General features: G+C 43.8%; 2 protein-coding genes across 4 annotated transcripts in view; one reads left to right on the plus strand and one right to left on the minus strand.

Moving 5' to 3' along the window:
- Nucleotides 1–20,441, plus strand: part of LOC121539219 (zinc finger protein 185) — a 21,068-nt gene extending 627 nt beyond the window's left edge. Inside the window, exons 2-12 of one of the 2 annotated variants that reach the window (XM_041847554.2) lie at nucleotides 287–346; nucleotides 2,799–2,858; nucleotides 3,164–3,232; nucleotides 6,112–6,171; nucleotides 8,374–8,433; nucleotides 9,951–10,019; nucleotides 12,256–12,279; nucleotides 14,095–14,169; nucleotides 14,856–14,984; nucleotides 18,998–19,103; nucleotides 19,345–20,441. In XM_041847554.2, the coding sequence (XP_041703488.1) occupies nucleotides 287–346; nucleotides 2,799–2,858; nucleotides 3,164–3,232; nucleotides 6,112–6,171; nucleotides 8,374–8,433; nucleotides 9,951–10,019; nucleotides 12,256–12,279; nucleotides 14,095–14,169; nucleotides 14,856–14,984; nucleotides 18,998–19,103; nucleotides 19,345–19,443 (811 nt within the window). In that variant the 3' untranslated portion in view covers nucleotides 19,444–20,441. The remainder of the gene's footprint in view (nucleotides 1–286; nucleotides 347–2,798; nucleotides 2,859–3,163; nucleotides 3,233–6,111; nucleotides 6,172–8,373; nucleotides 8,434–9,950; nucleotides 10,020–12,255; nucleotides 12,280–14,094; nucleotides 14,170–14,855; nucleotides 14,985–18,997; nucleotides 19,104–19,344) is intronic. The other variant, XM_041847564.2, reaches the window with a different exon arrangement.
- On the minus strand, nucleotides 20,373–24,484 carry LOC121539209 (alpha-(1,3)-fucosyltransferase 11). Of its 2 annotated transcripts, none has more exons than XM_041847532.2 (7): nucleotides 24,341–24,484; nucleotides 23,595–23,963; nucleotides 23,131–23,305; nucleotides 22,611–22,816; nucleotides 22,222–22,368; nucleotides 21,356–21,831; nucleotides 20,373–21,160 (listed from the first exon to the last, which is right to left on the minus strand). In XM_041847532.2, the coding sequence occupies exons 1-7, from the start codon at nucleotides 24,347–24,349 to the stop codon at nucleotides 20,992–20,994; spliced, it is 1,551 nt and encodes a 516-aa protein (XP_041703466.2). In that variant the 5' UTR covers nucleotides 24,350–24,484; the 3' UTR covers nucleotides 20,373–20,991. The 2 variants fall into 2 exon arrangements, with proteins under 2 accessions (XP_041703466.2, XP_041703476.2); XM_041847542.2 differs by having other exon boundaries at nucleotides 20,373–21,145; nucleotides 24,341–24,483.
- Between the last annotated feature and the right edge of the window lie 260 nt (nucleotides 24,485–24,744).

Consider the following 24,744-nt stretch of genomic DNA (forward strand, 5'->3'; position numbering starts at 1 on the left):
GACGTATTAACTAAACAATTATCAGATATGTTGCACCACAGTGTGTGTAGTGTTGAGACCAGACCATTTTATTTACATTATGGGTAGTGCTCTGGGTGAGACTATTAAAGTTGGTCCACCCCATTGTCTTTAGAGAACCTCCAGGAGTCAGTTCTACAGTTTGAACCCTAGATAGTTAGTTGGTCCATCCCACTGTCTTTAGAGAACCTCCAAGAGTCAGTTGTAAAGTTTGAATCCTAGATAGCTGTAGTCCAATAACACAAAGTATATCTCCTGTCCCCCATAGCTCCAGAGTCCCTGACCCAGTATGCACCGAGACAGCAGAGCCTGCAGAGCCAGAGGACAGGTAGGAAACCACAGAGAGACACTTCCTCATTCATGTCATAGTGGGTGATATGAAACCGGTTACAGCGGGTTACAAACGGGGTGTATTAATTAGGGCACACCGTACCAAACCGTTACAAAATGTTTTGCAATTGAAAATGTTTTGCAAAGAAAACTAGTGTTTTTTTTATTGGACACGTTCAGGTTAGTCCCTCCCTGTTTCGTCCGGTTGCTTACGTTTGGTTTCTAGTGAATACACCCCTGGTGTCAGCTGTCATTGTGTACTTCTGCACTGAGTGAACAAAACATTTGGAACACCTTCCTAATATTGAGTTGCACCCCTCTCAGAACAGCCTCAATTCGTCGGGGCATGGACTCTACAAGGTGTCGAAAGCGTTCCACAAGGATGCTGGCCCATGTTGACTCCAATGCTTCCCACAGTTGTGTCAAGTTGGCTGGATGTCCTTTGGGCGGTCGACCATTCTTGATACACATGGGAAACTGTTAAGCGTGAAAAACCCAGCAGCGTTGCAGTTCTTGACACAAACCGGTGGAACCTGGCACCTACTACCATACCCTGTTCAAAGGCACTTACATATTTTGTCTTGCCAATTCACCCTCTGAATGGCACACATACACAATCCATGTCTCAACACTTAAAAATAATTCTTTAACCTGCCTCCTCCCCTTCATCTGCACTGATTTAGAGTGGATTTAGCAAGTGAAATCAATGAGAGATCATAGCTTTCACCTGGATTCACCTGGTCAGTTTATGTCATGGAAAGAGCAGGTGTTCTTAATGTTTTGTATACTCAGTGTATATTAAAACACCATTCTGCTGGCGAAGTACCTTAATAAGAGCCAAAAGAGGAAGTGATCAGTCAACTATTGACACACAATTAAATGTGGTCTTACACAGGTGTTGTGAAGTGTGTGTGTGATGGCTAGCCAGCTGCTGCTATTATAGTCTGTTAGCTGCTGCTATAATAGTATGTTAGCTGCTGCTATAATAGTCTGTTAGCTGCTGCTATAATAGTCTGTTAGCTGCTGCTATAATCGTCTGTTAGCTGCTGCTATAATAGTCTGTTAGCTGCTGCTATAATAGTCTGTTAGCTGCTGCTATAATAGTCTGTTAGCTGCTGCTATAATAGTCTGTTAGCTGCTGCTATAATAGTCTGTTAGCTGCTGCTATAATAGTCTGTTAGCTGCTGCTATAATAGTCTGTTAGCTGCTGCTATAATAGTCTGTTAGCTGCTGCTATAATAGTCTGTTAGCTGCTGCTATAATAGTCTGTTAGCTGCTGCTATAATAGTCTGTTAGCTGCTGCTATAATAGTCTGTTAGCTGCTGCTATAATAGTATGTTAGCTGCTGCTATAATAGTCTGTTAGCTGCTGCTATAATAGTCTGTTAGCTGCTGCTATAATAGTCTGTTAGCTGCTGCTATAATAGTCTGTTAGCTGCTGCTATAATAGTCTGTTAGCTGCTGCTATAATAGTCTGTTAGCTGCTGCTATAATAGTCTGTTAGCTGCTGCTATAATAGTCTGTTAGCTGCTGCTATAATAGTCTGTTAGCTGCTGCTATAATAGTCTGTTAGCTGCTGCTATAATAGTCTGTTAGCTGCTGCTATAATAGTCTGTTAGCTGCTGCTATAATAGTCTGTTAGCTGCTGCTATAATAGTCTGTTAGCTGCTGCTATAATAGTCTGTTAGCTGCTGCTATTATAGTCTGTTAGCTGCTGCTATAATAGTCTGTTAGCTGCTGCTATAATAGTCTGTTAGCTGCTGCTATAATAGTCTGTTAGCTGCTGCTATAATAGTCTGTTAGCTGCTGCTATAATAGTCTGTTAGCTGCTGCTATAATAGTCTGTTAGCTGCTGCTATAATAGTCTGTTAGCTGCTGCTATAATAGTCTGTTAGCTGCTGCTATAATAGTCTGTTAGCTGCTGCTATAATAGTCTGTTAGCTGCTGCTATAATAGTCTGTTAGCTGCTGCTATAATAGTCTGTTAGCTGCTGCTATAATAGTCTGTTAGCTGCTGCTATAATAGTCTGTTAGCTGCTGCTATAATAGTCTGTTAGCTGCTGCTATAATAGTCTGTTAGCTGCTGCTATAATAGTCTGTTAGCTGCTGCTATAATAGTCTGTTAGCTGCTGCTATAATAGTCTGTTAGCTGCTGCTATAATAGTCTGTTAGCTGCTGCTATAATAGTCTGTTAGCTGCTGCTATAATAGTCTGTTAGCTGCTGCTATAATAGTCTGTTAGCTGCTGCTATAATAGTCTGTTAGCTGCTGCTATAATAGTCTGTTAACTGCTGCTATAATAGTCTGTTAGCTGCTGCTATAATAGTCTGTTAACCGCTGCTATAATAGTCTGTTAACTGTTACTATTATAGTTTGTTAGCTGCTGCTATAATAGTCTGTTAGCTGTAAACCATTGTGCTCTTCTATTCAAGTCCTCTCTGTCTTGTCTACAGAGCGCAAAGTGAGCCGATGCCTCAGCTCATGATTGATGATCTCCTCTCTCTCACTAACGGGTTTGTTCAAAATACTTTATTATTTTATAACTTTTCAAATAACTTATTTAAAACGACAATGCATCATGACTGACTGTTGTCCACAAACTTGGTGGCACTTTAAGCCCTGTAATTATATTCATCCTCTCCTCTCCTCTCCTCTCCTCCTCTCTCTCCTCTCCCTCTCCTCTCCTCTCCTCCTCTCCTCTCCTCCCTCTCCTCTCCTCTCCTCTCCCCCTCTCCTCTCCTCTCCTCTCCTCTCCCCTCTCCTCTCCTCTCCTCTCCTCTCCTCTCCTCTCCTCTCCTCTCCTCTCCTCTCCGTGTAGTGAAGAGGAGTTGGCGGATCCCATCCCTCCCAGATCTTGGAGTCTGGAGTGTCTCAGTGGATCAGACAGGTAGGAAAAGAGGAGACCCCTTATATCAGACACTCATTCATTCCTCCATACATCACAGTGCATGTGTGTGTGTCTGACTCGGGGGCAACTTACTGACCAACTGTGTCTCTGGTTCTGATGGACCAGAGGTTAGGGGGCAACCTACTGACCAATCTCTACCCTAGCATCTACTTCTCCCCCTAGTCTCTAACCTCTCCCCCCTAGCCTCTCCCCCTCTAACCTCTCCCCTAGCCTCTAACCTCTCCCCTCCTCTAACCTCTCCCCCTAGCCTCTCCCTCTCCCCCTCTCTAACCTCTCCCCTCTCTAACCTCTCCCCCTAGCCTCTCCCTCTCCCTCTCTAACCTCTCCCCCTCTCTAACCTCTCCCCCTAGCCTCTCCCCTCTCCCCTCTCTACCCTCTCCCCCCTAGCCTCTAACCTCTCCCCCTCTCTAACCTCTCCCCCTAGCCTCTCCCCTCTCCCCCTCTCTAACCTCTCCCCCTCTCCCCCTCTCTAACCTCTCCCCCTAGCCTCTAACCTCTCCCCCTAGGCTCTAACCTCTCCCCCTAGCCTCTAACCTCTCCCCCTCTCTAACCTCTCCCCCTAGCCTCTCCCCTCTCCCCTCTCTAACCTCTCCTCTCCCCCCTCTCTAACCTCTCCCCCTAGCCTCTAACCTCTCCCCCTCTCTAACCTCTCCCCCTAGCCTCTCCCTCTCCCCCTCTCTAACCTCTCCCCCTAGCCTCTAACCTCTCCCCCTCTCCCCTCTCTAACCTCTCCCCCTAGCCTCTAACCTCTCCCTCCCTCTCTCCCCTCTCCCCTCTCTAACCTCTCCCCCTAGACTCAACCTCTCCCCCTCTCTAACCTCTCCCCTAGCCTCTAACCTCTCCCCTAGCCTCTACTTCTCCCCCTAGACTCTACCCTCTCACCCTAGCTTCTAACCTCTACTCTCTCCCCCTAATCTCTACCCCCTAGCCTCTACCCCTAATCTCTACCCCTAACCTCTACCCCTAGCCTCTACCCCCTAGCCTCTACCCCTCTACCCCTAATCTCTACCCCTAGCATCTACCCCTAGCCTCACCCCTAAACTCTACCCCTAGCCTCTACCACTAATCTCTATCCCTAATCTCTACCCCATCCTCTAACCTCTACCCCTATTCTCTACCCCTAGCCTCTACCCCTAATCTCTACCCCCATCCTCTAACCTCTACCCCTAGCATCTACCCCTAGCCTCTACCCCTCTACCCCTAATCTCTACCCCTAGCATCTACCCCTAGCCTCTACCCCTAATCTCTACCCCAAGCCTCTACCACTAATCTCTATCTCTAACCTCTACCCTTTCCCCCTAGCCTCTACCCCATGCTCTAACCTCTACCCCTAGCCTCTACCCCTATTCTCTACCTCTAAGCTCTACCCCTCTACCCCTAATCTCTACCCCTAGCCTCTACCCCCATCCTCTAACCTCTACCCTTTCCCCCTAGCCTCTACCCCTAGCCTCTACCCCTACTCTCTACCCCTACTCTCTACCCCTAGCCTCTACCCCTAGCCTCTACCCCTAGCCCTCTTTGTGCTTCCTCTATGTGGACATCTGAGAGGAGTAATATGATCTTGCACTACTAGGAAATTAAGTATGTCACACACACACACACACACACACACACAGGGTCTGACAACACAACAGTTATCTTTCCTAATGCCACAGGCTTTCCGGACATCAGTTTTGGTTGAACTCAAGTCTTCCTCTCCCATGTCTCTCCATATGTTTTTCATTCAAACAGCATAACATTGCACCCTTCTCCTTCCATCACATCACAAGTCAATGAGATGCATACTATCTCTATAGCTCAGCCTCTTTGGCCTGCTCCAGGCTCTCTCAGTCCACTACTCCACCTTCCCCAGGTACTGAAGTGGAGTCTACACGGAAATCCTCTGCCACTAACATACTAACCACTTCAACTGCTATTACTACTACTACCTGTTACTACTAAATATATTACTACTACTACTACTACTACTACTACCTGTTACTACTAAATCTATTACTACTACATCCACTACTACTACTACTACTACTAAATCTACTACTACTACTACTACCTGCCACTACTAAATCAATCAAATGTATTTATAAAGCCCTTTTTACATCAGCAGATGTCACAAAGTGCTATACAGAAACCCAGCCTAAAACCCCAAACAGCAAGCAATGCAGATGTAGAAGCACGGTGGCTAGGAAAAACTCCCTAGAAAGGTAGAAACCTAGAAAGAAACCTAGAGCCAGGCTCTGAGGGGTGGCCAGTCCCCTTCTGGCTGTGCCGGGTGGAGATTATAACAGTACATGGCCATTAAGGCCGGATTTTTCTCCAAGATGTTCAAACGTTGCAACAGGTCAGTACCTCAGGAGTAAATGTCAGTTGGCTTTTCATAGCCAGGCATTTAGAGGTTGAAATAGCAGGTGTGGTAGAGAGAGAGAGTTGAAAACAGCAGGTCTGGGACAAGGTAGCACGTCAGGTCAGGGTTCCATAGCCAGAGGTAGAAGAGTGGGAACTGGAGCAGCAGCACGACCAGGTGGACTGGGGACAGCCAGGAGTCATCAGGCCAGGTAGTCCTGAGGCATGGTCCTAGGGCTCAGGTCCTCCGGGAGGGGAGGGAGAGAGAGAGAATTAGAGGGAGCATACTTAAATTCACACAGGACACTGGATAAGACAGGAGAATAACACCAGATATAACAGACTGACCCTAGCCCACTATTGCAGCATAGATACTGGAGGCTGAGACGGGGGGGGGTCGGGAGATACTAAATCTACTACTACTACTACTACTACGACCTGCCACTAATAAATCTACTACTACTACTTCAATGTGTTTAATTCTAACAGTATAACATATAATGATATTATTTCAACAGAGATATTGTCTCGACAGAGGTAGTGTCCCCTGACAGTCCGACCCCTAGTACTGACTCCAGGTGAGATATACTGTACCTGTCTACTGAGAGAGACCACCTGTTAGATATACTGTACCTGTCTACTGAGAGAGACCACCTGTTAGATATACTGTACCTGTCTACTGAGAGAGACCACCTGTTAGATATACTGTACCTGTCTACTGAGAGAGACCACCTGTTAGATATACTGTACCTGTCTACTGAGAGAGACCCCCTGTTAGATATACTGTACCTGCCTACTGAGAGAGACCACCTGTTAGATATACTGTACCTGTCTACTGAGAGAGACCACCTGTTAGATATACTGTACCTGTCTACTGAGAGAGACCACCTGTTAGATATACTGTACCTGTCTACTGAGAGAAACCCCCTGTTAGATATACTGTACCTGTCTACTGAGAGAGACCACCTGTTAGATATACTGTACCTGTCTACTGAGAGAGACCACCTGTTAGATATACTGTACCTGTTTACTGAGAGAGACCCCCTGTTAGATATACTGTACCTGTCTACTGAGAGAGACCACATGTTAGATACAGTGAGGGAAAAAAGTATTTGATCCCCTGCTGATTTTGTACGTTTGCCCACTGACAAAGAAATGATCAGTCTATGATTTTAATGGTAGGTTTATTTGAACAGTGAGAGACAGAATAACAACAAGAAAATCCAGAAAAACGCATGTCAAAAATTGTATCAATTGATTTGCATTTTAATGAGGGAAATAAGTATTTGACCCCCTCTCAATCAGAAAGATTTCTGGCTCCCAGGTGTCTTTTATACAGGTAACGAGCTGAGATTAGGAGCACACTCTTAAAGGGAGTGCTCCTAATCTTAGTTTGTTACCTGTATAAAAGAGACATGTCCACAGAAGCAATCAATCAATCAGATTCCAAACTCTCCACCATGTCCAAGACCAAAGAGCTGTCCAAGGATGTCAGGGACAAGATTGCAGACCTACACAAGGCTGGAATGGGCTACAAGACCATCGCCAAGCAGCTTGGTGAGAAGGTGACAAAAGTTGGTGTGATTATTCGCAAATGGAAGAAACACAAAAGAACTGTCAATCTCCCTCGGCCTGGGGCTCCATGCAAGATCTCACCTCGTGGAGTTGCAATGATCATGAGAACGGTGAGGAATCAGCCCAGAACTACACGGGAGGATCTTGTCAATGATCTCAAGGCAGCTGGGACCATAGTCACCAAGAAAACAATTGGTAACACACTACGCTGTGAAGGACTGAAATCCTGCAGCGCCCGCAAGGTCCCCCTGCTCAAGAAAGCACATATACAGGGCCGTCTGAAGTTTGCCAATGAACATCTGAATGATTCAGAGGAGAACTGGGTGAAAGTGTTGTGGTCAGATGAGACCAAAATTCCAGCATGACAATGACCCAAAACACATGGCCAAGGCAACAAAGGAGTGGCTCAAGAAGAAGCATATTAAGGTCCTGGAGTGGCCTAGCCAGTCTCCAGACCTTAATCCCATTTAAAAACTGTGGAGGGAGCTGAAGGTTCGAGTTGCCAAACGTCAGCCTCGAAACCTTAATGACTTGGAGAAGATCTGCAAAGAGGAGTGGGACAAAATCCCCCCTGAGATGTGTGCAAACCTGGTGGCCAACTACAAGAAACGTCTGACCTCTGTGATTGCCAACAAGGGTTTTGCCACCAAGTACTAAGTCATGTTTTGCAGACGGGTCAAATAATAATATAATAATATAATATGCCATTTAGCAGACGCTTTTATCCAAAGCGACTTACAGTCATGCGTGCATACATTATTTATTTTTTTGTGTATGGGTGGTCCCGGGGATCGAACCCACTACCTTGGCGTTACAAGCGCCGTGCTCTACCAGCTGAGCTACAGAGGACTTATTTCCTTCATTATGCAAATCAATTTATAACATTTTTGACATGCGTTTTTCTGGATTTTTTTGTTGTTATTCTGTCTCTCACTGTTCAAATAAACCTACCATAACAATTATAGACTGATAATTTCTTTGTTATTGGGCAAACGTACGATATCAGCAGGGGATCAAATACTTTTTTTCCCTCACTGTATACTGTACCTGTCTACTGAGAGAGACCCCATGTTAGATATACTGTACCTCCTCACAGATCATCACTTATATACATCCACACTGCCACCTCCCAAGCTCCTAACCAAGCCCACATCAAACCACCCATCCGTCCAGTACTAAAATCCTTTTATGTTTTTACATTTCAGTGAGGATGAAGAGCCTGAGGAGCAGAGTCCACAGGTGTCCCTGGACACGGTTCAGAAACAGTAAGCCACCTCTTTATCAAAGTCTCTGTTAAAGCATCAAACGCACACACACCACTGCACTGAATCACTCCTCACACCCACCCTCAGCCTCTTTCTATATCCTCCATCAGTAACACCCTCAGCCTCTTTCTATATCCTCCATCAGTAACACCCTCAGCCTCTTTCTATATCCTCCATCAGTAACACCCTCAGCCTCTTTCTATATCCTCCATCAGTAACACCCTCAGCCCCTTTCTATATCCTCCATCAGTAACACCCTCAGCCTCTTTCTATATCCTCCATCAGTAACACCCTCAGCCTCTTTCTATATCCTCCATCAGTAACACCCTCAGCCTCTTTCTATGTCCTCCATCAGTAACACCCTCAGCCTCTTTCTATATCCTCCATCAGTAACACCCTCAGCCCCTTTCTATATCCTCCATCAGTAACACCCTCAGCCCCTTTCTATATCCTCCATCAGTAACACCCTCAGCCCCTTTCTATATCCTCCATCAGTAACACCCTCAGCCTCTTTCTATATCCTCCATCAGTAACACCCTCAGCCTCTTTCTATATCCTCCATCAGTAACACCCTCAGCCTCTTTCTATATCCTCCATCAGTAACACCCTCAGCCTCTTTCTATATCCTCCATCAGTAACACCCTCAGCCTCTTTCTATATCCTCCATCAGTAACACCCTCAGCCTCTTTCTATATCCTCCATCAGTAACACCCTCAGCCTCTTTCTATATCCTCCATCAGTAACACCCTCAGCCCCTTTCTATATCCTCCATCAGTAACACCCTCAGCCTCTTTCTATATCCTCCATCAGTAACACCCTCAGCCTCTTTCTATATCCTCCATCAGTAACACCCTCAGCCCCTTTATGTCCTCCATCAGTAACACCCTCAGCCTCTTTCTATATCCTCCATCAGTAACACCCTCAGCCTCTTTCTATATCCTCCATCAGTAACACCCTCAGCCTCTTTCTATATCCTCCATCAGTAACACCCTCAGCCTCTTTCTATATCCTCCATCAGTAACACCCTCAGCCTCTTTCTATATCCTCCATCAGTAACACCCTCAGCCTCTTTCTATATCCTCCATCAGTAACACCCTCAGCCCCTTTCTATATCCTCCATCAGTAACACCCTCAGCCTCTTTCTATATCCTCCATCAGTAACACCCTCAGCCTCTTTCTATATCCTCCATCAGTAACACCCTCAGCCCCTTTATATCCTCCATCAGTAACACCCTCAGCCTCTTTCTATATCCTCCATCAGTAACACCCTCAGCCCCTTTCTATATCCTCCATCAGTAACACCCTCAGCCCAGTGAACCAGAACATATAGTGAATGGGTGCTGCTGTATATAGGATATAGTTCAGATATGAACCTGTTACCACTTTCCCTTACATCTCTAGTAAACGGATCTCTTTACATCCATCACTATGTACATGATGTTACTGTGTCTTCCTATGGGAGTGGTATGTATGATGTCTTAATGGTTTGTGTTTGTTTGTGTGTGTGTGTGTTGTAGGTCATCTGAGAGTGATTCACCATGGGATAGATGGAGTGCACCTACTGTCAATCAAGAGAAGGAGGAGAGGTATGACCTTTTTTATATTACAACCCCTATAGGACTTATTGGTCCTATTTAAATGTTTATATTATAACACAGTCTTTAATCATTGACTAACATCATGTTAGAAGCATGTCAGAGAGAGAGAGAGGAAGGAGAGAGAGGGAGGAAATACCAGAGAGAGAATGAGAGAGAGAATGAGAGAGAGACCAAAGAGAGCGAGAGATCAAAAGAAAGAAAGAGTGAGTGAGGTAATGGTTAACTGCAGTATGACTAGAAGGGGAGGAGAGGAGAGGTCGGTCAGGTAAGGTGAGGTAAGGTAAGGTAAGGTAAGGTAACACTGTAGTAAAGAAGTGTCAGACCACACCTTTCTTAGCCAGTAAAGCAGCCAGAGAAACATAATCCCTGCCATTCACCTACATACCCTCTGGAAGGGGGAACGACTGGCAGAAGGAGGCATACGTAGCTTACTACAGATGAGAAGTGATTAAAGTAATGTTAAAGAAACATGGACAAGAACACAGAGCTAAGTGTGTTTCTTAGACATCAGAAAGGCTAGCTGGTTGACTATTGGACAGTCCCTCTTTATACGGAGACATACAGCTTAGCATCACAGTTGAGAAGTGACAAGTTAGAAGAAGAAGTGACAAGTTAGAGGAAGAAGAAGGGACAAGTTAGAGGAAGAAGAAGGGACAAGTTAGAGGAAGAAGAAGGGACAAGTTAGAGGAAGAAGAAGGGACAAGTTAGAAGAAGAAGAAGGGACAAGTTAGAAGAAGAATGGACAAGTTAGAAGAAGGGACAAGTTAGAAGAAGAAGAAGGGACAAGTTAGAAGAAGAAGAAGGGACAAGTTAGAAGAAGAAGAAGGGACAAGTTAGAAGAAGAATGGACAAGTTAGAAGAAGGGACAAGTTAGAAGAAGAAGGGACAAGTTAGAAGAAAAAGGGACAAGTTAGAAGAAGAAGAAGAAGAAGAAGGGACAAGTTAAAAGAAGAAGAAGAATGGACAAGTTAAAAGAAGAAGAAGGGACAAGTTAGAGGAAGAAGAAGGGACAAGTTAGAGGAAGAAGAAGGGACAAGTTAGAGGAAGAAGAAGGGACAAGTTAGAGGAAGAAGAAGGGACAAGTTAGAGGAAGAAGAAGGGACAAGTTAGAAGAAGAAGAAGGGACAAGTTAGAAGAAGGGACAAGTTAGAAGAAGAAGGGACAAGTTAGAAGAAGAAGAAGGGACAAGTTAGAAGAAGAAGGGACAAGTTAGAAGAAAAAGGGACAAGTTAGAAGAAGAAGAAGAAGAAGAAGGGACAAGTTAAAAGAAGAAGAAGAATGGACAAGTTAAAAGAAGAAGAAGGGACAAGTTAGAAGAAGAAGAAGGGACAAGTTAGAAGAAGAAGAAGAAGGGACAAGTTAAAAAGAAGAAGAAGGGACAAGTTAGAAGAAGAAGAAGGGACAAGTTAGAAGAAGAAGAAGGGACAAGTTAGAAGAAGAAGAAGAAGAAGGGACAAGTTAGAAGAAGGGACAAGTTAGAAGAAGAAGAAGAAGAAGGGACAAGTAAGAAGAAGAAGAAGAAGAAGAAGAAGAAGAAGAAGAAGAAGAAGAAGAAGAAGAAGAAGAAGAAGAAGAAGAAGAAGAAGAAGAAGAAGAAGAAGAAGAAGAAGAAGAAGGGACGAGTTAGAAGAAGAAGAAGAAGGGACGAAGTTAGAAGAAGAAGAAGAAGGGACGAGTTAGAAGAAGAAGAAGAAGGGACAAGTTAGAAGAAGAAGAAGGGACAAGTTAGAAGAAGAAGAAGGGACACGTTAGAAGAAGAAGAAGAAGAAGAAGGGACAAGTTAGAAGAAGAAGAAGGTACAAGTTAGAAGAAGAAGAAGGGACAAGTTAGAAGAAGAAGAAGGGACAAGTTAGAAGAAGGGACAAGTTAGAAGAAGGGACAAGTTAGAAGAAGGGACAAGTTAGAAGAAGAAGAAGAGACAAGTTAGAAGAAGGGACAAGTTAGAAGAAGAAGAAGAATGGACAAGTTAGAAGAAGATGAAGGGACAAGTTAGAAGAAGATGAAGGGACAAGTTAGAAGAAGAAGTTACAAGTTAGAGACTTGGATGAGAACCCACTGTCAACACACTGGTTGAATCAATGTTGTTTCCACATAATGTCAATGAAATGATGTTGAACCAACGTGGAATAGACGTTTGTGCCCAGTGTGAAGACGGTTGTTGGCAATTGAAAGACAATTTCTAGAAGTGGATGCTCTGACTGATATTACTGTCTCTCCATCACAGAGACCCAGAGCCTTCAATGGACCGGTGAGTGTGTCATGTTATGTCTTACACAGCAACATCTTAATATCTCTTCATTGTTTCCCTCATGTCTGTCATAGCATACCTTCCCATTGTCCGCTTTAATCTAACATCTTTACAACATTCTCTTTGCTGCTGTGGTAAGGAAACCTAATGCATGTTGTAGTTGGAGATACCTAAGTTATGGACTCTATGATAGTAAGGAATCTATTGGTAGTAAGATAGGAAACCAAATACGTGTGATATTGGGGGTACTAAAGGTATATCCAGGAGAAACTGTCAGGGTCATAGTACATACAGGTTATCCAGGAGAAACTGTCAGGGTCATAGTACATACAGGTTATCCAGGAGAAACTGTGAGGTCATAGTACATACAGGTTATCCAGGAGAAACTGTCAGGGTCATAGTACATACAGGTTATCCAGGAGAAACTGTGAGGTCATAGCACATACAGGTTATCCAGGAGAAACTGTGAGGTCATAGTACATACAGGTTATCCAGGAGAAACTGTCAGGGTCATAGTACATACAGGTTATCCAGGAGAAACTGTCAGGGTCATAGTACATACAGGTTATCCAGGAGAAACTGTCAGGGTCATAGTACATACAGGTTATCCAGGAGAAACTGTCAGGGTCATAGTACATACAGGTTATCCAGGAGAAACTGTCAGGGTCATAGTACATACAGGTTATCCAGGAGAAACTGTCAGGGTCATAGTACATACAGGTTATCCAGGAGAAACTGTCAGGGTCATAGTACATACAGGTTATCCAGGAGAAACTGTCAGGGTCATAGTACATACAGGTTATCCAGGAGAAACTGTCAGGGTCATAGTACATACAGGTTATCCAGGAGAAACTGTCAGGGTCATAGTACATACAGGTTATCCAGGAGAAACTGTCAGGGTCATAGTACATACAGGTTATCCAGGAGAAACTGTCAGGGTCATAGTACATACAGGTTATCCAGGAGAAACTGTCAGGGTCATAGTACATACAGGTTATCCAGGAGAAACTGTCAGGGTCATAGCACATACAGGTTATCCAGGAGAAACTGTCAGGGTCATAGTACATACAGGTAATCCAGGAGAAACTGTCAGGGTCATAGTACATACAGGTTATCCAGGAGGAACTGTCAGGGTCATAGCACATACAGGTTATCCAGGAGAAACTGTCAGGGTCATAGTACATACAGGTTATCCAGGAGAAACTGTCAGGGTCATAGTACATACAGGTTATCCAGGAGAAACTGTCAGGGTCATAGTACATACAGGTTATCCAGGAGAAACTGTCAGGGTCATAGCACATACAGGTTATCCAGGAGAAACTGTCAGGGTCATAGTACATACAGGTTATCCAGGAGAAACTGTCAGGGTCATAGTACATACAGGTTATCCAGGAGAAACTGTCAGGGTCATAGTACATACAGGTTATCCAGGAGAAACTGTCAGGGTCATAGTACATACAGGTTATCCAGAAGAAACTGTCAGGGTCATAGTACATACAGGTTATCCAGGAGAAACTGTGAGTTCATAGCACTAGTCGTTATCCACTAGTCTTACCTGTTCAGTACCTGGTGAATGTGTAATATCGTAATGGTGGTAATAGGGGGACCCATTTAAGAGATTTAGGCCAAAGCAGCTGTATTAGCTCTCTGTACTGGATCTAAGGTTACCTCTGACTGTTATGTTGAGCTCTGTATTAAGCCTCTCTGGTACTACTTACAGACATACCAGTATAGCCTGTCCTGTGTTTTTCTGTCCCATTCCATTTCTCTGCTATGTTCTATTTGACCCATAATAACACATCATCTGATATACAGTTTTATTTCCTACTCCAGGACCTTGGACAGTTCTGCCAACCAGAGACCCAAGTCACCAGACACTGAGTCCAATAAGTGAGTGAATCATGAGAAGGATGGGGGTATAACTTTAGAAGTACAGTGAGTTATAAACATTAGCCTAGTAGTGATGGTTACTATTTGTGATGGTTACAATAAGTCTCTCTCAACCTTCTACCGCTCTTCTCTCTCTCTCTATTTCATTGCCTCTCTCTCTCTATTTCATTGCCTCTCTCTCTATTTCATTGCCTCTCTCTCTCCATTTCATTGCCTCTCTCTCTCTCCATTTCATTGCCTCTCTCTCTATTTCATTGCCTCTCTTTCTCCATTTTATTGCCTCTCTCTCTCTCTCTCCATTTCATTGCCTCTCTCTCCATTTCATTGCCTCTCTCTCTATTTCATTGCCTCTCTCTCTCCATTTCATTGCCTCTCTCTCTCTCCATTTCATTGCCTCTCTCTCCATTTCATTGCCTCTCTCTCCATTTCATTGCCTCTCTCTCTATTTCATTGCCTCTCTCTCTCCATTTCATTGCCTCTCTCTCTCTCCATTTCATTGCCTCTCTCTCCATTTCATTGCCTCTCTCTCCATTTCATTGCCTCTCTCTCCATTTCATTGCCTCTCTCTCTATTTCATTGCCTCTCTCTCTCCATTTCATTGCCTCTCTCTCTATTTCATTGCCTCTCTCTCTCCATTTCATTGCCTCTCTCTTTCTCCATTTTATTGCCTCTCTCTCCTCTCTCAGGTGTTTTGTGTACCTGAAGGAGTATGTGAACGCTACAGACCTAACCAAGCACAACACTAGAGACGATCCTGACTATGTAACGTCTAGTTCTAGCAGCCATTCCAACAGCAGCCCCTCCTCTTCCACCAGGTAACAATACTTTGTCCACTCCTCCATTGAAAACAACTCCTAGGCCCTTGTTGTTCAAATCTGAAGGAACCCAGATAGGTGTGATCAACACGGCAGAAGGGACCCAGATAGGTGTGATCAACACGGCAGAAGGAACCCAGATAGGTGTGATCAACACAGCAGAAGGAACCCAGATAGGTGTGATCAACACGGCAGAAGGGACCCAGATAGGTGTGATCAACACGGCAGAAGGAACCCAGATAGGTGTGATCAACACGGCAGAAGGAACCCAGATAGGTGTGATCAACACGGCAGAAGGACAAGTGTGACACACGGCGAAGGAAGCCAGATAGGTGTGATCAACGGCAGAAGGGATAGGTGTGATCAACACGGCAGAAGGAACCCAGATAGGTGTGATCAACACGGCAGAAGGAACCCAGATAGGTGTGATCAACACGGCAGAAGGAACCCAGATAGGTGTGATCAACACGGCAGAAGGAAGCTACAACGCTAGCTGGGTGGAGTGGGATCATCAACATATTCAAATCAAACTTTATTGCTTACACCTATCCGGTTCCTTCAGATCGGCAAACACCAAATAGAAGTGGTATGGACACCAAGGTTATTATAGTAAACTAAAACTAAAGGTGGAAAAACTATTTAGTAAACTGAAATAACTATTTCAACGAAAAATATTTGAAAAACTAAAACTATACTGTGACTATCTTTGACTGCAAAAAACAAAAAAAAACAAAAAAACATCAAATTATGTTTAGTTTTAGTTGTTTTCTTCTTAACCTTGTGCAAAAATCAAATGGGGTTTTTAAGCTTTTTTTCCAAATGGGTTTTTCGAGCTTCTGAATCTGGCGGGTAAAAGCTTCCAGTAGATGTCAATGTTTCAAATAGGCCTAGCTTGTGCATCACTATCACTAGCTAACAGGGAAGAAATCAGAGGGCGAGCACGGAGCGTGACTGGGCCAAGCTAGAACTGTGTGTGAAGTTGCTGGAGCCGTCCACACGACCAACTTCAAACTGACAGCCAGTCACTGTCTGATGTGGTGCCGTGCCTTCTCAACCTTGAGGCACACTTGCAGTTGCTACTATTGCAAAACAGTTGGCACAGGTCCTCCTGAAGTCACTGCGTGAGCACTTCACATGCATACTGAATCCTCTGGCAGCCAACTTCGATCCAACCCCTGCAGCAGTTTGCCTGATGGACCCAACAGTGTCTCTGGCACTTCGCTCAACAGAGATGGAGCCACTGATGAGGGAAGCAGAGTCTTTTGTACTTCAGCAAATCAGAGAGTACAGCCGTGGAGCAGCAGGACCCCAGTAAGATGCCAGCAAGATGAATCCAGCAAGCATCTCGACCACAGTGCATCAGAAAAATAGCTTCCTTGCATCGAAGACTGTGTCTGAGGTCACTGTCCAGCCGGAGGGTCAACCTGGCAGGGCATTAAGTGCCCTGTGTGAGCTGCGGAAATACCTGGAAGAGTTAAAGGGGGGCCATGTTTACAGAGTCTCCAGTTCTGGCAGGCAAGGATGGCTGTTTATCCATGTATAATATTACATAAATATGTCAAATGTGCCATGACTTCCTTTGTTGATTTTTCCTCTCTCTTTCTGTCAGATAACGGTAAAGGTACTTGATTTTTCTTACATCTACTACTAAAGTTAAAAAAGCATTGGATTGGTGTAAACATCGGCAAGAGCGTTTCCTTCCACCATATTTCTTGCACCAGTCTAGGCGTTTGTCCTTTCAATCCAAGTCACATTAGGATTGTTTTAATATTTAAACCTAACCAATCCTACAGTATGTCCTGGCCAAGGTGTTGTATGGAGGCCTGTAGTGGCCAAAAACCTGTGTTAGCATGGGCAGCGCCATTGAGGATTTTCTCCATTTTGATTTAGTCAACTGGGCGGGACTTCCAACTTCATTGGCTGATCCCTCCTGATGACCCTGTTGGCATGACCTGATGACCCGGTTGGAGTCGTGACAGCCAGGTCAACAGGCGTGATCAGCCAATTAATTTTACTTGTGAACAAGAAAATGTACTATTTCAAGATGGAGACGGCCTCAATGGTGCTACCCATGTTCTCACAGACGCCATCATGACACAGATACAGAGATGTTACGTCTATCCAAGTCTATGGTCCTGGCCCATCACCTAATGTATTATTGCCTCCCAGTGGCAGGAAGTGACACATAAGCTTTCTGTCCCTAAAACACTAAGACCACGGCCGGCCAGCTCATTAGGCAGGATTAGGCGGCAGATTGATGAGGGCGGCATTTTCTGAGCTAAACTGACCGACAAACACATAAAACCAAACATAATTCTGCCCAATGACAATTTCTCTCAACCAGTGGCATATGGCCTTTTTAGGTGAGCGCTGATGCCGCCCTGTGATAAAAAGTGCCCACTTTGTCAAAGGGGCGTTTCTCCAGGGTGCAGTTGGAGAGACGCTTCGCTGCCATGCACCACCAACGTTCCGTCAAAAAAAAACATCTAACATAAATCATGTAGCAGATATAGGATATGGTAGAAAGAGGAAGATGTGGCCTACAGGCTGGAGATAAAATGTATGACAATGTAATGACACAGACACTTTTTACATCATGCAGGTTTCTCCGATCTAAATGAATAGCCTAACCTAAACGGCGCCCAATCAAATAAAGAAATGTGCTGTCATGTTAACAAACAACATATCTTAAAAACAGGATGGGTCAAAGTAAAATGGACAATATGGAATGGACAATCACAACTGTTGTCCAGGAGTTTCACCCCATTGTCATGATCAGTGGTTTCTAGTTTGTATCCGTACATTTTTGACAAGCTGATCATAGCGAAAAAGAAAATACTTCTGCATTTCCTGCTGTGTAAATACATTGCAAATAGGCCCAGGATAACTCCTGATAAAGTTGGGTAGCTGATATTCAGAGCTTAAATAGCCAAATTGATTATTTACAGGAATCAGGACTAGTAAAGCCAATGCAACACCTGTTTTACAAACAGTAGGCCTCACATGGAAGGACATTCATAAAATTCAATTTCAGGCAACACTGTAGGCTACACCTCAGTAAGCACGGGCCGACACTGATGCCTTTTGGAAATCTTTTTTTGGTGCAGTCTGGACCGGCCTTGATTTCCACATCCACGGACATTGGTTTTTGGTCCGGTCCAGACAAAATCTGAACCAATATAGACGTCTATGTTTGGTTCAGATTTTGTCCGGTCTGGACCAGCCTTTATTTGGCCCAAACATAGACGTCTATAAATTACGTATTTTCAACTTTTATTCAGAACCAAAAATTATAAACTTGGATTAGCAAACACAACGTGCCATTGGAACACAGGACTGATGGTTGCTGATAATGGGCCTCTATACGCCTATGTAGATATTCCATTTAAAAAATCAGCCGTTTCCAGCTACAATAGCCATTTAAAACATTAACAATGTCTACACTGTATTTCTGATCAATTTGATGTTATTTTAAAAATGGATAAAAAAATTGCTTTTCTTTAGAAAACGAAGACATTTCTAAGTGACCCCAAACTTTTGAACGGTAGTGTATATATGTATTTTAAACGTACTGAAAATTTATTTTCACCTTTTATTCAGAACCTAACTTCAACGTCTGGAAAATACCTATTTTACACGTCTTTTCAACATCATTTTGCTTACTGGGAGTATTCTAGTTTTTTGGGGGCTGCATTTTTTGGTCTTGCCTAGCCAGGCAGAACGACAAGGACCGGCCCTGACTAAAACTAAAACTAAATAATATAGAAACATTTTTATCAAACAAACTAAATAAAGATGAGTAAATCAAGTCTGAAGACTAACTGAAACTAAACTGAATTTCCCAAAAAATATGAATACTAATAGAAATTAAAACTAATATTAAATCACAAAACTATAATAACCTTGGACACACATGCCATTTTGTAATGCCTTGGCTGGAAACATGTAGATACAGGCTTTGACCGAATAGAGCTGTGTCCCATGCTGAACACCCCCCCTCCCCCCTCCCCTAGGACTACTACGACGTCTGCCTGTACGTACTGTGGAGAGCAGGTGGGCAACGATGCCAAGATCACCATCGAGCACCTCAACATCTCCTGTCACTCGGCCTGCTTCAAGGTAACTAAGCCTGGTTATCAACAGGTTATATGTTATACTCTGGTTACAATCATGTTATAGGTTATACACTTTGACCCTGTATCAGCTGTGGTGGCTGCGGTAGTGGTAAAAGTGTTTGTTTCAGTGGTATAGCAGCAGTGTTGCTCGCAGGTAAAATTATTGCAGACTAGAACTAAGCTGAAGCCTTCATATAGTCTTGGCTGTGTTACATTAACAATATGCTATGTTGTTGTTGTTGCAGTGTGGTGTTTGCAGTAAGCCAATGGGAGACTTTCTGTTCAACATGTTCCTGCACAAAGGGACTGTCCACTGTGAGAGCTGCTATGGCAACGTCTTCTAGGATGCTTCCTTTCCTTGTCTCCTTGTCTCTTTTCCTTCATGGCCACAGAGGTGACAAGACTGGATGGCTGATTTAACTGCTCTCACCCAATCAAGACCTGTCGTCTGCTAACAGACAGGGACACTGCACCTTGAGTTTGACATGAATTTCCATGTGTGAGATTTTGTTTTCATACCTTTGTATGGATCCTACTGAATTGCATGAGGTTAACACTGGAACACTATGGAAGTTATTCTGTGGTTTAGGGTTGGTAAAGAGAATAATATGATCATATTACTGATATTGTCTTCCGTCCAAATTAATGAACACTTTATTATTTTTTTATATTTTTTTTCTTAAAGGTCCAGTGCAGTCAGAAATGTGATTTTCCTGTGTTTTACATATACTGTATTTCCACGCTATGAGGTTGGAATAATACTGCGAAATTGTGAAAATTATGATAATTCCATTTAAGTGTGTAAGCGCCAAAGATGTCAGCCTGTTTTGGTGGGAGGAGTTTTGGCCTGCCTGGCGGCATCACCAGGTAGTATTGCGAATAACAACTAGTTTTCATGTTACATATCCTTCCCATTAGGCTCGTCCAGTTAGGACTCTCACTCAGACTCTCAGCTAAATTATTTTTCGAGAAATTGCTTGTTGTTTAAAAGCTATTTTTATTTCTTTTTGACCATTTTAATTGAAAATAATCACAGTGAGGTACTTAATTACCTAGAAATGGTTTGATATTGCGATTAAAAACGGCTTCATTGGACCTTTTAATGTCGTAACTTGGTGAATTTATTGTGAAATATGAAGGAACTGTATGTAAAAGTCTCTAAATATGATTATGTAATGAAAATATTTAACTGGGAACTGGCTCTGTAGATTAGCAGTTGGGTACAATTTTCTACTTTCAGGCTTGACTATGCAAAGTAAATAACTATAATATATATTTTTTTCACATTTTCATTTTTAATTGTCTTATGCTTTTTCTGTCAATAAACAATAAAACAGATATACATAAACATGATATAAATATAGAGTATAAAAAATGTTGTACATGATTGAGTGTTGCAAAGATTGTCGAAAAAGGCAGTTATGGCGACAGGTTTGAGACCTATAGAACAAGATCAAATATATTGCACAAAGGTTTTCATTGCAGAGAGGGGTAAAAAAAAACATCTACTGTAACTTTGACATACATTAGGCCCTTTGGTACCACAGATACGGCTACCAGACACCTCAAGTGGATGGCATTTTAAAACAATTATGTATTATAATTTTTTTGTACATCTTCTAGTTCAGTAACAGTTGAGCTTCTCTAGTTCAGTAACAGTTCATCTTCTCTAGTTCAGTAACAGTTAATTAACATTGTGGTAGATTCTCCAAGCATTGCTGGTCCATATCTCTCTGGTTTGCCCCACTCACTGGTTTAGGGGTGCAAGTCTCTGGACATGTCCAAATAGATGGCTTTCTTTCCTTGTCCTCTTTCAGTCAATAAGGAACTTTCTCAGTTACCTCTGGCTCTCCTCCTGTATGTGGTTCCTCAGCAGTGCAGGGTTCGACTAGTTATGCCTGTCCTCCTCTGGCCCTCCTCATAGCCATCTCCTGGATGTGATGCCAGAGCAGTGCAGGGTCCGACTCGTTATGTCTGATGAGAGACTCCAATCCTTCAGCCTGATCTAGGCTCTGCCAGTAGTCCTGGGGCCACATCTGGACCCAGCTGAAAAAACACACACTAATAAATAAGGCTAATAAGCACAGCAGTTTCTGAAATGTTAGGAGAAAAACGCTTGTGATGTTAAGACACTCACTCAACGGAGGAATATCTCTCATTGCAAACAGTACACTGTCATAAAGTACTACACTTATAAGGGTAAAGCAATTTATACAAAGAACAAAGCCCTTCATTTCAGAGGCTGGTGGTGCCTACCTGTCATTGGTGTGTAGGTCCTGAATGTCTCCAAACCCTGGGCTGGGTAGAGGACATCCCATATGAGAATTATTGGCCATCTTAGGCTGGGGGGGCGGGCTCTTCTCTGGGGCTTTCCTATAAGCCCGTTCAGCTGCCAGTCTGGTATTTTCCTGGTCACAGACATAGCACTCGAAGCCGTTGAGGTAGTTGGGTTTGCTCATGTCGTTCACGCCCCACTCCCTGCTCTCCAGTGCCTCCAACAGGCCAACGTTGGTAACACGGCTCGGCTTCTTAAACTCTAAATACTTAGCATACTCTTCATCGTTCTCATCCAGCGCCTTGAGGAACTTGGCTAGGTCCTGAGGTGATGGGAAGTCATCGATAAGGATGACAGAGTGGTCGTTGGGCATCCAGTTGGCTACTGAGGAGGAGCCGCGGTAGACTGGTACACAGCCCTGGTGGAGAGGCCGCCATAGCTTCTCTGTCATGTAGTCCTGGAGGAAATCAAATTAAATCCAACTTTATTTAAAGTACATTTAAAATCAAACATGCTTTACAACAATGAAATGAAAGAGACGAAAACAATTAAAGGCAATTCGCTATGAAAGTAAGCAGGAAGTTAAATTAAAATAAAAGTGACTCCAAAATGACACAATACATTATTCACCATTAAGTTCCTATTGTATAAGAGAGATTAATAAAATAATAAAACATAAAGGATGTCTAAAACAACGATAAAATCATTAATTTAGTATTTCTCTCTCTCTCTGTCTCTGTCTCTGTCTCACTCTCTCTCTCTCTCTCTCACTCACTCACTCACTCACTCACTCACTCACTCACTCACTCACTCACTCACTCACTCACTCACTCACTCACTCACTCACCTGACACAGGCCGTTCTCCAGGGCCAGGTGGAACTTGTAGCGTGCTGTGAAGCTCATGAAGCCGGCGTCCTCCCCTGTGGCCGTGCTTGTGTCCTCCAGGTACTGGGGGAGGGGCTTATTGTTCAGACATTTTCCATATGAGTCCACCTGGAGGGAGGGAGGGGGGGCGAGAGAGTGAAAGATAAATAAATATAGAGAGACAGTGGGTGGGGGAACAGGGGACAAAGAAAGAGGTATTTGGGAGAAAAGTTAGGACTAGGGTAGAGGGCTCAACTCACACAAATGGTTGCCAGTCCACCAAATCATGGGATACAACAATAAAAACCAGACAACATTCCTTTATATCAAAACATCTAGGCTAGGAGGGAACACATTCCATACCACTGTACCTCTATGTACTTCATGAGTTTCTGTACGTATCTGTCCCTGTCAGAGGGGACATCACAGTGTGACTGCATGTACATGATTGGGGCCAGGCCCTCTCTCCTCCAGTGGTTCTTCTGCTCCAGAGACACGGCTACGGGTTGGAGCAGGTATCCCAGGGAGGGCAACCACTGCAGGGTCAGAGGGTAGTCTGAGCCCCTCCTGAAGGTGGCTGTGGAGTTGAACATAGGGAGTGTTTGGTCTGTTAAGACATGTTGCTATGAGAAAAATTAAATTAAAACAAAGCTTTGATTGCAACTTATATTCATTCAAGTGAGTGCTGGCCTTTGTTTGAGGCTACGTCCCAAATAATACTCTATTCCCTAGATAGAGCCCTATGTGCACTGGTCAAAAGTAGTGCAATATATATGGAATAGGGTGCTATTTGGGACGCAGGCTTAATTTTTTTATGTGAGCGATTGTTGGCTCCAAGTACCCTTTAATTTATTTACACAAGATAAGAGATGACACATTGTCTCCCTGTACCTGTGTAGTTAAACAGCCTGATGCCTGGGCTGTGGGACAGGACGTAGTTGTTCATGGGGGACTCCTCGTGGAATAAGGCCCAGGTCTGGTGAGAGGGTCTGGGAAGAGGAGCCTCGTAGGCCCTGAAGTCTGTCCCATAGAAGATGATGGAGGAGGTGCGTCGGTACAGTTGAACCTGTAGAGATCAGGATGGTTCCAGTTTATTCATATCCACATTGCTGTCAATACAAACGGAAATCCATGGTCATGAAAAAGACAGGGCTATTATTAATAACATATTATAAACAACGTGTATTAACAGATCACAAAGATAACACTAGCCTGGTCACAGATATGTTGGTGTGACAATGGCCATAGCCATAGGAGTTGGCAAAACAGCACAAACAGATCTAGGACCAGGCTAAGATAACACACAAAATAAAAAAACCACTGGAAGACCAAGCTATAATACTAGAACCACAGACCTTCCTATTGCGTGTGACCAGACAGGAGGAGGAGTGACAGTCGATGCGTTCTGTGTCTCCGGGGAAATGAGGGAAGAGTCCTGCACTCCACCACAACAGGATGGGCAGCTCCTTGTTGCCACGTGAGTCATTGTTGCCGGGGCCGCGGTAGGAAGCAATGGAAGAGAACTCCATGTCAGACAGGGCACTCTGCGGCTGGAAGGCACCCCGATCTGCATCCATGGGGTCCCCAATATCCATGGGGTCGCCAACGTAAAGGGGGTCCTGGGACCAGGAACAGGGCAGGGTGGACAGGAGACACAGCAGCCCCAGACACAACCACACACAGCAGGGCACCAGCCTGGCCCCCAGCCTCCACTCCACAGACATCTAAGAACCAGAGAGAGACATTATATAGATCAGACATCATGCATTTATTTGGATTCTGTCTGCTTGTACACTGCACACTAGTCAAGCCATAGAGCCATAGTCTATGGATGTTGTTGGCCCATAGATATGCTTCATGTTGGCACGCAATAGATGGCTCTGGTCTGTCCATACCAGGTTCACTTACATGATGGCTACACGGTGATATTTCCCTATATACAGCAACTAAATACACTGATCTACTGTAACTAGCCAGCCAGCCAGCCACATCGTAGTAAAGATCAAAGCCATCTCTCTGGCTAGATACTGAAGAAACCACTCATGAGGGACACATAATCAGACACATTACAAAGGTCATAACAAACCGCACGTATTCTTACCGTTATCATTACAATAAACACATGAATGTAGGTGCGTTCCTCTCTTTTTTTCTGTCACAGAACTCAGGAATTTCCTCTGGAAATATTTATTTGGGCGGAGACAAAGACCTGAGGAAGCAGTAAAGAAAGGGAAATAATCTGGGATCTGCCTCTGGTACGCGTCTCCACGCTAAATCAACGTTTAGTGCATTACTACCATCTACAGTTCTGGAGTGGAATCACATACTGACTGTGCACTTACACATTATTTTCTTCAGTGATAAAAAATAATAATAAAAAATAAGATAATATGTACAGTCAAAGCAGGGCTATTTGAACATGTCGAAGTATCCAGACTCACAGAGCATGGACCAAATTTGACAGCAAAATAAATAGATGGACCAGGGATGGACATGCTCAACGTG

Source organism: Coregonus clupeaformis, chromosome 3 (genome assembly GCF_020615455.1).
Source record: "Coregonus clupeaformis isolate EN_2021a chromosome 3, ASM2061545v1, whole genome shotgun sequence".
NCBI lineage: Eukaryota > Metazoa > Chordata > Actinopteri > Salmoniformes > Salmonidae > Coregonus > Coregonus clupeaformis.